Below are 15,344 nucleotides of genomic sequence, written 5' to 3' on the forward strand. Positions count from 1 at the left end.
AAAGCCTCTGCTCCACGGGGACCAAGACCAGCCAGAGGCGGCCTCCGGGAACTTTCCCAACAAACACACTGCAGGAATAAGGGGTGAAATGTGCAAAGTCTTTTATTGGAAGTTTGAAAAGTTAAGATTTGGAGCCACCTTCATGAACCGCGGTGGCATCACGAGGATCTGCGGTCCACCCGTGCAGAGCTGCACTTCCGTGTGCAGCACGCTGAGGCACTTTAGAAGTGAAGCTGGGCTTCGAAATACAAACACTGGGGGCTTTGGCTCAACCTTTTAATATAAAAAAATCCACTGATGTACAAAATGTGAAAGTGGGACAATGACAAGGTATGAAGTCCTGTGATTGCAAGTCCCCTGCGTGCACACCTCGGTGCCCGTGCGCCCGCCCACACACATTCTGGCGTGGAAACATAAACGAATGCACACCGGCGCTCCTGGGAAGCGTCCTCAGTGTGCCTGCTCTCCACCAACCACAGGCCAACGTCCACTGCAGACGACCAGGAACACAGCACGCGGCTTCCCGGGTCAGAAGCGCCAGGCTGGCTTGCTACTCACGGTGGACCAGCACAAATAAGCCCAGCAAAAAAAGAACTGCGTACTAGAAAACAAAGCACAGAAGCGCAGGTCAGAGACACTCCGGAACTGTCCAGGCATTCTCCCATGTCTTGACTGTCACCCAGACGTCAGCCCAAGCTCTCGCCCAGCGTCACCTTCAGCCACAGCTACTTTTTTGATGAGGGGAGCAGTGCTGGGGGTAGAACCCCAGATTTCATTCAAGTGCTCTACCACTACCCCCTCTACTTCATTTTGAATGAAAAGATAGTCCAAGCTCTCACCTTGAATTTAGGGTAGTCATTCATGAGGATCGTCACAATTCCAATATAAGGAACAAACCTAAAACAGACAAGACCCTGGTCAGCACAGCCGCGCCCAGGAGAGCACCACTGCCAGGCTGGGACACGGTCTGCGTCTTCCATGTTGCTGTGTCAGGCAACAAGACTTGACCCTTCCCACTGCATGGCAGAAGTTAGGATGGTTAGCATTTTACAGACAAGGACACTGATGGCTGGGCCCTGGGTGCTTGCTTCTGTGGCAGGGCCCAGTACAGGTGTGGTCTTAGGTGGTGGTGACCAGTGGCACATGCTGACCAAGTTCCAGGGGCTAGGTATGGCTGTACAGCCTTGAGCGGAAGAGTTCTACGACCGTACCTACACTTCAGCACCCTCAGTGCAGCCTCCTGCATCCTGACTCAGCCAAGGGAGAAACTTCCCGGGTCTACGACTGTTAGGTCGTTCCATCTGTTCATCTTACAGGGCCTGTGGCGTTCCTTTTGAGGCCAGTTGCACTGCTTGCTTTCCCTAAGGGACTCTAGGCTCTGTGAAGCAATACCCCGGGGACCCCTTCTCCCAGGTCCTGAGGCCAACACAGGGCCCTGCCCGTGGCCACATCTCAGGCTTCTAATAAATACTGGCTGAAAAGCCTTCTGTAGTCCCAGGACCCTGGCCAAGTTATGCAAGTGTTCTACCACTGAGATCCACCCCAAACTGCCAGACTGGATGCTTGAAAGCCGGGGCCTCTTCTTTCCTCTCTCAGGAAAATCTCATTCTCCCCTGGCTTCAAATCTCCTCTCTGTGCCATTCTTCCACGTGGTAATAACCGGGGGCAGAACAAGGAAACAGCAGGGTGACCTTGGTGTGGGAGGAAAAGGTGGTTAGACAACACAGTCCTGCTGTTTCTTCTCGGCTGCTAGACTCTAGAGTGAAGCCGGCACGGAGGCTGAGTGCTGCACGTCCCACAGGAGCCTGCCTGCCTCACAGCCTCTGCCCCGCATCTCATGACACAGGCAGCAGACACAGCAGCCTCTGCCCATGCAGAGCCAGGGTGAGCTTTAGCACAGCGTGTCACTTCCTCTCCTCATCAGACGCACTCTCCCAACTCCCTGGTTTCTTAAAACTTAGACATCTACTGACATAATCACTTAGCTAGCTTGTAATGCATATTCTGGCATCTCCCCAGCTCCTGGGCTGAAGGAGAGCTCCAAATGACACTCTTGCCCTCTGCCAGTGTGGTGGCCCAGCACTCCTGAAGGCCCTGCATCAGTCCTAACTCCTGGGTCCTCCAGACATAAAAATAAAAGCTGCTACAAAATGGCCCTGCTAGTAAGCTCTAGGAAGCAGGAGTCATGTCTTCTACATGTTTGTTCTATATGTGTTAATGCTTGGGATTTATGTACATTACTACTGCTCTTCCTAATGCACTGAGGATTGTGGTTCAAAGCCATCCCAGAAAGGAAAGTCGGTGGGCCAATTATCTCCAATTAATCACCAGAAAACCAGAAGTGGCGCTGTGGCCCCAAGTGGTAGAATGCCAGCCTTGACCAAAAGAACTCAGGACAACGTCCAGGCTCTGACGTTAAGTCCCAGGACCAACAGCAATAAAAGACTAACAGCTGCTAATTCTGCTCAGATGATCAGAAAAACCGATGCATTGTACACTTCAACATGGTCACTTTTATATCTCAATACATGCGGATTTAATCTTAAAAAGTGTTTTAGAACCTTAGGCCTTGGTGTGCAGTGATTTTTGAAAGTGCCCTGAGACCTCTGCCTGGTCAGACCTGCCTGCAGAGCTCCCCGCTCTGGGCTTGGGTGCAACAGGACTTGGAATGTGGCTTAGTGCTGGTGTTTTATAAATGTAATTTCCACAGATGGAGCGACGGGCGTGTGACGCAGAGTGGAATCAGAGGGAAGTGGTCTGCAGAGCTAAGATCCTGCCTTCCTGCTGTTCCTGCTTCAGCTGTTTCACACTAAATTCTCAGAACAATTGCATTACCTATTTATTTACTTTATTAAGAGCCAGCAAAAGATCTGGGATTTAATTTATTCTTTATCTTTGGGACAAAGTCTCTCTCTCTAGTTCCGGCTGACCTCAAATTCCCAATCTTTACAATTCTCCTGTCTGAGGCTCCCAAGTTCTTGTGTGGCCCAGCTTCAAGTTGGGATCTGAGAAAAAGCATTTTAGATAATCTGTGATTAAGTTACTTGAATGAAAAGCTTATCTCTGTCAGTCCTTGGATCTTTTACCCAATAAAGGGTCTGACTGAAAACATGGAGCAATAATAAACACTTGCTATATGGAAAAAAAAAAAAAAAGTAACAAAACAAAATAATAAACACTTGCGTCTTGAGTCACTTAAAGGCACAGAGTTGTGCTGGTAGGATCATATGTCAAACAGCACAGCAAAGGCCTTAAAACATGTACTTGTTTCACCAGTAATGCAGCTCCCTCTTGCAAGTCGGGGTGAAGACAGAGGCCCTGGAGTCTAGGTTTATCATCCTAACACTGCATGTGTTCAGAAAAAGACAACAAGCCAGGACAGTGGTGCCTACCTACCATCCGGACACTCACAAGCTACTCGGGAGGCAGACGGGAGGACCGCGTGAGACTAGGGACTCAAGACAGCCTGGGCTATGCTACCGAGCCAGACCCCAGGGCAATACCTCCCTCCCCCAAATCCTCCAGCAGGCTGTCTGATCCCAAAGCATTCTCAGCGCGTGTCTGGCGCCCAGTGTGCCCTGATGAAGGTGTGCTTCTGTTGACATTCTTAGTATATTAGGGCAGCAGCAACCCCGTACTTCCCCACAGCACCAGTGACTTACAATTCCTGTCCTCCACTGCTCTTCTCTGACAAAACCTGAAATAGACGGGCTTAATGGATGCGTAACCTTCACTCGACCTCATCAACTTCAAGTCTAGAGCTAGGTCCCATGAAGAATGTTAACACCACTGTGGCTTCCCACAGCTCAGCCCAGTGTGAACACAGAAGCCTGGGCGAGGTAGGCCTGGCCAGGGCCCCTAACACTTCCCGAGTGAGCTGAACAAAAGTGAACTCCCCATCTTGTCACTAACTCCAGCTCCTCCCCATCTCCTCTCTCATGGTGTCCGGGCCCCCTCCCGGGAGCACTGCTGGAGAGTTAGCAGCTTTGGAAGAAGGGCACCTCTGGTCAGAGTAGGACCAAGTGGCTGTGGGTGCAGCTGTGAGGGGCACAACAGCACCACGGAACGGGCCATGTTGAAAGCGCTCCCCCTCTACTTACCCCCGGGCTCTCCCCACGACATCCTTCTTCTCCAGCCAGTGCTGCCCTTGTTTATACAAGCCTCGATCATCAACAGCATTGTTATCTCCTTTGGTTAAAAACTTGATATGCCCATTTTGCCTTAAAGGAATAATGGAAATACAAGTCACCCAAAACGTTTGTGGCACACAATTTGCTCATTAGCCAGAAGTTCCTGTGGCACTGTAACATTTGATCACGCCTTGCACTAATTGGCTAAAAGGACGCTTAAAGCTGCATGGCTCCTAATAAAGGATAAACACATCCGGGTAAGGCGGCTCGCACCTGTCACACTAGCTACTCAGGAGGCTGAGATCTGAGGATCAAGGCTCAAGGCCAGTCCAGGCACCAAAGGATCTAAAACTCCAATTAACCTCTAGAAAACGTCAAGTGGGGCTTGGCTCAAGCTCAGGGACAATGCCCAGGCCAAGTTCAAGCCCCAAGACCCACCATAAACAAACAAACAGACAAACAAACACAAACTAAAAGTCCCACATTTTTTTTTTTTTTTTTTTTTGCCAGTCCTGGGCTTGGGCTCAGGGCCTGAGCACTGTCCTTGGGCTTTCTCAAGGCTAGAGCTCTACCACTTGAGCCTCAGCACCACTTCCAGCTTTTTTCTATGTATGTGGTACCGAGGAATCAAACCCGGGTCTTCGTGCATGCTAGGCAAGCACTCTACCACTAGGCCAAACTCCAGGCCCCCCTAAAAGTCCCACATTTACAAGTTAAAATACCATGCAGGCATCAAGAACAAGGGGTTGCAGCTTCTTTTCCTTTTTGTCTGACATCTTAATGAGGCTGCAGCAGTCACCGCTGCTCTCCAGGCCTCGGGATGCTGCCCAAGGACCATGAAAAGAAGCAGGAAGTCATGAGATTGGCCAGGAAAGACAAGGCCCTGCAGTCACTGGGGCCAAGTCCGGGACGAGCTCCACAGTCTTGTTCTGCTTCACAAAGCCACTCCAGACAAACTGCAAGCAAGTCCAGGAGCTCCTTAGTAAAGGACTTATCAGATGAACTTCAGAGCACAGAGCGCCAGTGATTCACATGGGACATAGGAAAGGTGGAGATGCTCCAGCTGCTGGGGAAGCAGCACACTTGGAAAATGACAACGAACAGAGAGCAATGTTGGAGAAAACTGAAGATTACAAGCCACTCAAAAGTAGATTGTGGGGCCAAGAGTATGGTCCAGTGGTAGAGTGCTTGCCTAGCATGCACAAAGATCTGGGTTCAATTCCTTAGTACCACATCCACAGAAAAAGCCAGAAGTGGAGCGGTGGCTCAAGAGCACTAGCCGTGACAAAAGTCCAAGGCCAGTGCTCAGGCCCTGAGTTCAAGCCCCAGGGCTGAAACACACACACACACACACACACACACACACACACACACACACACACACGCGCGGATTACGGAGAAGTACAGGGATGTACTGGCAGAGGAAACTCTGGATGAAATAGTCAGGCTCAACCAGCTATAGCCAGAAACCTCATCTGGATCTGGGGTGGAACAAACACTTATGCTAGCCCTAGGCCAATCTGAATGTATACAGCAAAGGTGAGGGAGAAAACAGTGGCATAACCACGCATGCCTCCTCCTGGCAGTACTTAGTGTTAAAATATTAAGCATGAAGTAACAAACTGATGACCTAACTGGGAAAGTGATCAAAGGCTGGGAAGCACTAGTACGTCCTCATCTCCCATAACGTATACTTCAAAGCTTGTCCTGTGGAGAAGACAGAGTTGCACCTACTTCTCATGAATCTTCAGGACCCGGTGCACTATGGGGATCTCTCTTCCTTCTATCCTGAACACCACAATCTCCCCCACTCGTATGGGGTCTTCCACTCGATTCGTTAGAAAGAGAAGGTCGCCTCTATGAAATGCAGGCTCCATGCTGCCACTGGGAGGGAAAGAGCAGAACAGCAAAAAGGGAGTGAGAGATGGGACTGACTTTCACAATCAAGAGTAACAGTACCGTTTCTGGGGTCTAGGCATACTGTGACAACGCTACCACGACTTCTTAGTATTCTTCTCAAAATCTGTTTCCCAAGACTACCCTGGGACTATTAGTTATTACCTTCATGAGTTAGTTTCAGTTCAAGTGGCACTACACAAAGCAGTCTTGGAAAGAGCACTGTTACAAATGTCTTAACCTTTAAAAATGTTCACTGACTAACAGAAAGAGTGAACTTTACAGACACTGCCCTGATCTGTACTTTGTCTGAAAACGTTAAACATATTCAAATATTCAAATGAGCCCTGGATCACTGTCTGCCATTTATAAAGACGGAGAGCTAGATGACCTTATGCACCAGGCCCTCCAGAAGGAAGCAGCGCCTCTGTCCACACCACCTACACTGTCCACACCAGCAGCTGCAGAGATAACACCTGCCCATCAAGTCATTTATTCCCAAAAGAGAAATAGGACAGCCACAGGCCAGAACAGAGGTTTCTGCCTAGGAATTTCACCAAGGAGCTCTGGCCTGCTCTCCCCTACACAGCCCTGACAGAACTGAAAATGTCCACACTAACAAATGTGCCCCTTTCCCTTTTCTCTCTCCTTTCCTCACTCCTTCCTTTTTTTTTTTCATATGCAGGGTTTCTGAATATATTTCAGAAACACAGCTTGTTTTCCATTGCAACAACTTGCATAAAAAGAAAACAGATCTGGGGGCCGGGAGTTTGCCTCAGTGGTAGAGTGATTGCCTAGCATGTACGAAGACCCGGGTTCAAGTCCTCGGTACCACATACATAGAAAAAAAAGCCAAAAGTGGTGCTGAGGCTCAAATGGTAGAGCTCTGGCCTAGAGAAAGTCCAAAGACAATGCGCAGGCCCTGAGCTCAAGCCCAGGATGGCGGGGGAAAAAAAAGAAAACATCTGTAGGAAATAAAATTTAAAGTATAACATTTTTGTTTGAAACTCTTAAGTCTGTCTACATAAAGTATGACAGCAGCTCCCGAGCTTCACAAAACACTGGAAATTCCTAAGGAACTTAAAGAAAGAAAGAAAAATCTCACATCCAGGTCTCACCAAACCATTTTCTTGTTCCCAGAAAATGTCTGCGGACAAGAGGTAGCATCATTTTGTAAAGATTCTCACTGATGAACTGAGCAGGGTGCTATCTGCCTATAACCCCAGCACTTGGTAGGCTGAAGCAAGAGGATCATGAGTTCAAGGCCATCCTGGACTACATGGTGAAATCCTGCCTAAAAACAGAACAACGTTGAGTCCCTACCTCAACTGAAGAAGCTGGGCCTGGGCATGGGGATGGACACAGCTGTAGGGGCCCAGCTGGCTGAGGCCAAAGTGAGATACTATCTGAAACTGCCAGAGTAAAAGGGCTAGTAGGATGGCTTAAGGGCTAGAACACCTGCCTAGCAAGTGTGAAACCCCAAGTTCAAAGTTCAAACTCCAGCATTTCAAAGAACAGTAACAATACTCCAATAATTCAATGTCAAGTCTAGAAACCATTGTGTGTGTGTGTGTGTTTGCCAGTCCTGGGCTTGAGCTCAGAGCCTCAGCACTGTCCTTGGGCTTTCTCAAGGCTAGAGCCCTACCACTTGAGCCACAGCACCAGTTCTCGCTCCCCCCCTCTCCCCCCGTATGTGTGTGGCACCGAGGAATCAAACCAGAGTCTTTGTGCATGCACAAAGAGAAGCACTCTTACCACTAGGCCAAACTCCTGGCACTGAAAATGTATTAACTTTTTTCTGATTATAAAGGCATCTCTTGAAAGGTCATAACAATAGAGTAAGAAGGAAATGACAAGAGCTGTAAATGATGCTCATAGTCAGCTCTAAGGAGGTAAATGAAGATAGGAAAGCAGATTTCTGGCCAATTATCTTCTAGCATAAGGAATAGTGGAGACACCATCCTTGAGTGAAAAAGGGGCAACACCGAGAATCCAAGTTCAAGCCTCAGTATGGGAACCAAACACACACAAACCACTACTACCACCTCCAACAACAATGGTATAAGCATCTCTGAAATCCCATAAACCTAGCCAGCAGTAGCATTTAAAGGTAACAAAGTGTCACAGTGACATCCTGAGCACATGCTAGGCTGGTCTACACAAGCTAAGGACCAAACACCAAGCAGCAGCTTGACTCAAGTAAGGAAGCGTGAAGCAGAAGACCTGCAGGCCAGTAAGCTTTATGGCCAGCTTCTCACAGGCAGGGCCTAGACCTTGGAGATCCCAGGGGGAGCACCTGACAAGGTGACACTTTCCTTCCAGGTTTTCTCTGGGCAACAGTTTCTAAGGGACAATCTCGAGTTTTCCCCAAGCAACGGCACATGATTCTAAGCTTGAAGAGAAAGCGTATTACCTGAGCACCACTACAATGGGGCTTTCACTTCCAGTTATTACCATTAAGCCCTTCCAGATCATCAATGCAGAGGAAACAATCATTCCAAAGTTCAGGACTTGATAATACAGCTGTAAGGACAAAAGGAAGAGATTAGGTATTCAACAGTAACCCAGAAGAGCATCAGTTAGTACTAGGGCAGCTCAAGTCAGTCTCTGAACGGCCCTTCTCCCAAAGTATCAGTGCAGCTTGTTTGCTAATACCCCAGTGACATCTGTGCAACGATGGACTGCTCATAACCTCTCACAGGAGTTTTCAGCTTCAATTCACACCCAATAATAATACATCCGTGCTAATTTTCTACACTGTTCTCTCAACATTTAACTCCAATTGGGAAAACTTCCTCTCAGAGAGAAGAGTCTTGGTCAAAGTCATATAGCTCATCAGTCACAGGGTCAGACTGTTAGAGCAGCCTTCTGCCATGACTTGAACAAGGAGCCAGAAAGCAGGAAGGTTTTTGGAGTGAGAGAGATAACATGAGCACATAGATTTGGCCACATCTGGAGAATGGGTAAAAGGATGGAAGCTCATAAAGGCCAGTAGTTCAAGGACACTGCCAGGACTAAAAAATGGCATTAAAGTCAGACTGGGGATAACACTAAATACAAAACTGACAACATGAGTCCCCCCCACCCCAAAGCATCATAATACACTTTAAAGTACAAAAAAACTAGCTTCAAGAATAAGTAAAATAAAGCTCACTTGTTGGTACTTAAGATACATGCACAGAACCAAAAGCAATTGTCTTGATCTCTGAAAAATTAAATGCTAGCCAGGTGCCAGTGGCTCATACCTGTAATCCTGGCTATTCAGGAGGTTGACACCTGAGCATCACAGTTTGAAGCCAGCTCAGGTGGGAAAATCAGTGAGATTCTTATTTCCAAGAAACTACTCAGAAAAACCCAGAATTGGTACTGGGACTCAGGTAATAAGAGTACTAACACTGAGCAAAAAAAGAGTACAGTGACAGCACTCAGGCCCAGAGTTCAAGCCACAGAACTGGAAAGCAAATAAAGAAACAAAAAAAACCAACTAAACGTCACATAAAAAAAAAAAATGGAAGAATGTTCTATATTAGAAAGAAGCAAAAAACTAATTGTAGTACATGAAATCTGATTAGATCTTGCTTCATTCAAAGCACCAAAAAACATTTTAAAAAAGTCCAAATTATAAAAAAACATTTACAGCCAGACTTAACTGTGCCAGTCTGTAACCCCAGCACCCAAGAAACTAAGACATTCTATCCAGTCCAGGGCTGGTGGCAATTGCCTGTAATCCTAGCTGCTCAGAAAGCTAAGATCAGAAGATGGTAGCTAGCTGAAAGCCAGCCCCGCAGGAAAGTCCCAGAGATTCTTATCCCCAAGTAACCACCAGAAAACCAGAAGTGAAGCTGTGACTCAAAGTAAGTGGTAGTCTTGAGTGAAAGAGCTCAGGGACCACGCCCAGGTCCTGAGATCATGCCACATAACAGAGGGAAAAGAAAAAAAAAGAAAGACAAGAAAACAAACAGGAGAAGGAAGATCAAGTTTGAGGCCAGTTTAAACTCTAGGTACAACTGAAATCTCACACAATCTTGTAGGCATGCCTAAAAAATAAACTAAAATACAAATCTTTAACGGTGATTAATTCTTCATAGCAAAAAAAGTACTTTTAAAAGATCCATTGAAGGGGGCCGGGAGTTTGGCCTAGTGGTAGAGTGCTTGCCTACCATGCATGAAGACCTGGGTTTGATTCCTCCGTACCACATACATAGCAAAAAGCCGGAAGTGGTGCTGAGGCTCAAGTGGTAGAGCTCTAGCTTTGAGAAAGTCCAAGGACAGTGCTCAGGCCCTGAGCCCAAGCCCAGGACTGGGGAAAAAAGAAAAAAAGAAAAAGATCCATTGAAGGCAAAAGTAGTCTCCAGTTGATGTGGAAGGCCAAAACGTGCAACGTTGTAACGACCACAGAATTACAAAAGTATTCTGACACAGAATATCACAACAAGAGTCAAGGCAAGTAGAAATCAGGAGACCTCCATTACAAGAGCCCCGTGCCTCAAGCATGGCATGGACTTCGCGCAGGTCTCAGACGGGAGGGGTGCCACCTCGACTGCGTATTCAACTCCGTGCTCAGAGAGGCCCAGGTCAAAGTGGTGGGGGGAGAGGGGGACGCGGCCCTCGGTGGTGGTGGGGGAGAGGGGACATGGCCCTTGGTGGTGGTGGTGGGGGAGAGGGGACGAGGCCCTCGGTGATGGTGGTGGAGGAGAGGGGACGCGGCCCTCGGTGGTGGTGATGGTGGAGGAGAGGGGACGCGGCCCTCGGTGGTGGTGGGGGGAGAGGGGACGCGGCCCTCGGTGGTGGTGGAGGAGAGGGGACGCGGCCCTCGGTGGTGGTGGGGGGAGAGGGGACCCGGCCCTTGGTGGTGGTGGGGGGAGAGGGGACGCGGCCCTCGGTGGTGGTGGTGGTGGAGGAGAGGGGACGGCGGCCCTCGGTGGTGGTGGGGGGAGAGGGGACGCGGCCCTCGGTGGTGGTGGTGGTGGTGGAGGAGAGGGGACGGGGCCCTCGGTGGTGGTGGTGGAGGAGAGGGGACGCGGCCCTCGGTGGTGGTGGTGGTGGAGGAGAGGGGACGCGGCCCTCGGTGGTGGTGGTGGTGGTGGTGGTGGTGGTGGAGGAGAGGGGACGCGGCCCTCGGTGGTGGTGGTGGTGGGGAGGAGAGGGGACGCGGCCCTCGGTGGTGGTGGTGGTGGAGGAGAGGGGACGCGGCCCTCGGTGGTGGTGGTGGTGGGGAGGAGAGGGGACGCGGCCCTCGGTGGTGGTGGTGGTGGGGAGGAGAGGGGACGCGGCCCTCGGTGGTGGTGGTGGTGGAGGAGAGGGGACGGGGCCCTCGGTGGTGGTGGTGGTGGTGGTGGTGGTGGTGGAGGAGAGGGGACGGGGCCCTCGGTGGTGGTGGTGGTGGAGGAGAGGGGACGGGGCCCTCGGTGATGGTGGTGGAGGAGAGGGGACGCGGCCCTCGGTGGTGGTGATGGTGGAGGAGAGGGGACGCGGCCCTCGGTGGTGGTGGGGGGAGAGGGGACGCGGCCCTCGGTGGTGGTGGAGGAGAGGGGACGCGGCCCTCGGTGGTGGTGGGGGGAGAGGGGACCCGGCCCTCGGTGGTGGTGGGGGGAGAGGGGACGCGGCCCTCGGTGGTGGTGGTGGTGGAGGAGAGGGGACGGCGGCCCTCGGTGGTGGTGGGGGGAGAGGGGACGCGGCCCTCGGTGGTGGTGGTGGAGGAGAGGGGACGCGGCCCTCGGTGGTGGTGGTGGAGGAGAGGGGACGCGGCCCTCGGTGGTGGTGGTGGTGGAGGAGAGGGGACGCGGCCCTCGGTGGTGGTGGTGGTGGTGGTGGTGGTGGTGGAGGAGAGGGGACGCGGCCCTCGGTGGTGGTGGTGGTGGGGAGGAGAGGGGACGCGGCCCTCGGTGGTGGTGGTGGTGGAGGAGAGGGGACGCGGCCCTCGGTGGTGGTGGTGGTGGGGAGGAGAGGGGACGCGGCCCTCGGTGGTGGTGGTGGTGGGGAGGAGAGGGGACGCGGCCCTCGGTGGTGGTGGAGGAGAGGGGACGGGGCCCTCGGTGGTGGTGGTGGTGGAGGAGAGGGGACGGGGCCCTCGGTGATGGTGGTGGAGGAGAGGGGACGCGGCCCTCGGTGGTGGTGATGGTGGAGGAGAGGGGACGCGGCCCTCGGTGGTGGTGGGGGGAGAGGGGACGCGGCCCTCGGTGGTGGTGGAGGAGAGGGGACGCGGCCCTCGGTGGTGGTGGGGGGAGAGGGGACCCGGCCCTCGGTGGTGGTGGGGGGAGAGGGGACGCGGCCCTCGGTGGTGGTGGTGGTGGAGGAGAGGGGACGGCGGCCCTCGGTGGTGGTGGGGGGAGAGGGGACGCGGCCCTCGGTGGTGGTGGTGGTGGTGGAGGAGAGGGGACGCGGCCCTCGGTGGTGGTGGTGGAGGAGAGGGGACGCGGCCCTCGGTGGTGGTGGTGGTGGAGGAGAGGGGACGCGGCCCTCGGTGGTGGTGGTGGTGGAGAGGGGACGCGGCCCTCGGTGGTGGTGGTGGTGGAGGAGAGGGGACGCGGCCCTCGGTGGTGGTGGTGGTGGTGGTGGTGGTGGTGGTGGTGGAGGAGAGGGGACGCGGCCCTCGGTGGTGGTGGTGGTGGGGAGGAGAGGGGACGCGGCCCTCGGTGGTGGTGGTGGTGGAGGAGAGGGGACGCGGCCCTCGGTGGTGGTGGTGGTGGGGAGGAGAGGGGACGCGGCCCTCGGTGGTGGTGGTGGTGGGGAGGAGAGGGGACGCGGCCCTCGGTGGTGGTGGTGGTGGAGGAGAGGGGACGGGGCCCTCGGTGGTGGTGGTGGTGGTGGTGGTGGTGGTGGAGGAGAGGGGACGGGGCCCTCGGTGGTGGTGGTGGTGGAGGAGAGGGGACGGGGCCCTCGGTGGTGGTGGTGGTGGTGGTGGTGGTGGTGGTGGTGGAGGAGAGGGGACGGGGCCCTCGGTGGTGGTGGTGGAGGAGAGGGGACGCGGCCCTCGGTGGTGGTGGTGGAGGAGAGGGGACGGGGCCCTCGGTGGTGGTGGTGGTGGTGGTGGTGGTGGTGGAGGAGAGGGGACGCGGCCCTCGGTGGTGGTGGTGGTGGGGAGGAGAGGGGACGCGGCCCTCGGTGGTGGTGGTGGTGGAGGAGAGGGGACGGGGCCCTCGGTGGTGGTGGTGGTGGTGGTGGTGGTGGTGGAGGAGAGGGGACGCGGCCCTCGGTGGTGGTGGTGGTGGAGGAGAGGGGACGGGGCCCTCGGTGGTGGTGGTGGTGGAGGAGAGGGGACGGGGCCCTCGGTGGTGGTGGTGGTGGTGGTGGTGGTGGTGGAGGAGAGGGGACGGGGCCCTCGGTGGTGGTGGTGGAGGAGAGGGGACGCGGCCCTCGGTGGTGGTGGTGGTGGAGGAGAGGGGACGGGGCCCTCGGTGGTGGTGGTGGTGGTGGTGGTGGTGGTGGAGGAGAGGGGACGCGGCCCTCGGTGGTGGTGGAGGAGAGGGGACGCGGCCCTCGGTGGTGGTGGTGGTGGAGGAGAGGGGACGGGGCCCTCGGTGGTGGTGGTGGTGGTGGTGGTGGTGGTGGAGGAGAGGGGACGCGGCCCTCGGTGGTGGTGGTGGTGGGGAGGAGAGGGGACGCGGCCCTCGGTGGTGGTGGTGGTGGAGGAGAGGGGACGGGGCCCTCGGTGGTGGTGGTGGTGGTGGTGGTGGTGGTGGAGGAGAGGGGACGCGGCCCTCGGTGGTGGTGGTGGTGGAGGAGAGGGGACGGGGCCCTCGGTGGTGGTGGTGGTGGTGGTGGTGGTGGTGGAGGAGAGGGGACGGGGCCCTCGGTGGTGGTGGTGGTGGTGGTGGTGGTGGAGAGGGGACGCGGCCCTCGGTGGTGGTGGTGGTGGAGGAGAGGGGACGGGGCCCTCGGTGGTGGTGGTGGTGGTGGTGGTGGTGGTGGAGGAGAGGGGACGGGGCCCTCGGTGGTGGTGGTGGTGGTGGTGGTGGTGGAGAGGGGACGCGGCCCTCGGTGGTGGTGGTGGTGGAGGAGAGGGGACGGGGCCCTCGGTGGTGGTGGTGGTGGTGGTGGTGGTGGTGGAGAGGGGACGCGGCCCTCGGTGGTGATGGTGGAGGAGAGGGGACACGGCCCTCGGTGGTGGTGGTGGTGGAGGAGAGGGGACGCGGCCCTCGGTGGTGGTGGTGGTGGGGAGGAGAGGGGACGCGGCCCTCGGTGGTGGTGGTGGTGGAGGAGAGGGGACGCGGCCCTCGGTGGTGGTGGTGGAGGAGAGGGGACGGGGCCCTCGGTGGTGGTGGTGGTGGTGGTGGTGGTGGAGAGGGGACGCGGCCCTCGGGGGTGGTGGTGGAGGAGAAGGTACGCGGCCCTCGGTGGTGATGGTGGAGGAGAGGGGACACGGCCCTCGGTGGTGGTGGTGGTGGAGGAGAGGGGACGCGGCCCTCGGTGGTGGTGGTGGTGGGGAGGAGAGGGGACGCGGCCCTCGGTGGTGGTGGTGGTGGGGAGGAGAGGGGACGCGGCCCTCGGTGGTGGTGGGGAGGAGAGGGGACGCGGCCCTCGGTGGTGGTGGGGAGGAGAGGGGACGTGGCCCTCGGGCCCGGCGGGGCCGGCAGGGCGGCCGGGGAAGGCAGCCCGAGGCGCCGGGACGCAGTGCCGGGGCTGCAGGCTGCCCGCGTCGCGGACCCCACCGCCGCGCCGAGCCGGAGACAATGAGGAACCCCAACTCGCACTGACGAAGCGGCCGCGGCTTCCGGCGGCGCCCGGCGGAGGTCGGGCCCGGGGCCGGCGAGGCGGCCCCCGCCGCCCGCCCCGCGCACGGCCGCGCAGGCCTCCCTCCGCGGCGGGTCCGTTGGGCCCCGCGGCGGCCGCGTCGCCGGGTCGAGGAGGCCGCGGGAACTCACCTGCCTCTTGTTCATCCGCCGCACATCGTCCAGAAAGTCTAGCGACAGCATGGCGGGGCCGGCGAGCGGGGCACCGGCAGGAGACTGGGGCGGTGGGGATCGCCGGGCGGAACGGCGGGCGCGCGGGACTGGCTCACGGTGGACACGACCCCAGGGCGCCTGCGCTTCCGCTTCCGGGGCGGACCGGAAGTTGACGTGGCCCCGCCCCGGCGCTGTGGCGAGGAAAGCCGCTCTGGGCGGCGATCCGTGGAAGGGGCTTTCCCGCCCGCGAGCGGTCCGCGGGCTCCCGGTAGGGGAAGGGCTTTCCCGTGGTGGCCCTCCCTCGTCGGCGAAATGCCGGCCCGGGCCGACTTCCCGCGCCTGGCCCGGCGGCCCACGGAGGAGGCCAGCGGGGATTGACAGGCCCTGCCGCTTCCGGGAGGCGGGCCCCGGTGCGCGCTGGCCAATCGGGCGC

General features: G+C 55.9%; 1 protein-coding gene and 1 pseudogene across 2 annotated transcripts; one reads left to right on the top strand and one right to left on the bottom strand.

The window, feature by feature from the left end:
• Positions 1–84: 84 nt before the first annotated feature.
• Sec11a (SEC11 homolog A, signal peptidase complex subunit) lies at positions 85–15,086 on the bottom strand. 2 transcript variants are annotated; one of them, XM_090321729.1, is made up of 6 exons: positions 14,891–15,061; positions 8,440–8,549; positions 5,865–6,014; positions 4,101–4,220; positions 840–897; positions 85–601 (listed from the first exon to the last, which is right to left on the bottom strand). In XM_090321729.1, the coding sequence occupies exons 1-6, from the start codon at positions 14,939–14,941 to the stop codon at positions 551–553; spliced, it is 540 nt and encodes a 179-aa protein (XP_090177855.1). In that variant the 5' UTR covers positions 14,942–15,061; the 3' UTR covers positions 85–550. The 2 variants fall into 2 exon arrangements, with proteins under 2 accessions (XP_090177855.1, XP_090177856.1); XM_090321730.1 differs by lacking the exon at positions 5,865–6,014 and having other exon boundaries at positions 14,891–15,086.
• LOC150044474 (small ribosomal subunit protein eS25 pseudogene) lies at positions 4,951–5,723 on the top strand (annotated as a pseudogene).
• Positions 15,087–15,344: the final 258 nt, after the last annotated feature.

The sequence above is a fragment of the Megascapheus bottae genome, chromosome 30 (assembly GCF_031878675.1).
Source record: "Megascapheus bottae isolate mThoBot1 chromosome 30, mThoBot2.hap1, whole genome shotgun sequence".
NCBI lineage: Eukaryota > Metazoa > Chordata > Mammalia > Rodentia > Geomyidae > Megascapheus > Megascapheus bottae.

What these genes read in the sequence shown, in the direction of transcription:
- Sec11a (XM_090321729.1), bottom strand. Translation starts at nt 14,941, where the DNA reads ATGCTGTCGCTAGACTTTCTGGACGATGTGCGGCGGATGAACAAGAGG. An exon ending in GTCGTGGGGAGAGCCCGGGG is followed by an intron (nt 898 to 4,100) that starts GTAAGTAGAGGG and finishes TGTCTGTTTTAG; the next exon opens with GTTTGTTCCTTATATTGGAA. An exon ending in ATGACTACCCTAAATTCAAG is followed by an intron (nt 602 to 839) that starts GTGAGAGCTTGG and finishes TTTGTTTTCTAG; the next exon opens with TACGCAGTTCTTTTTTTGCT.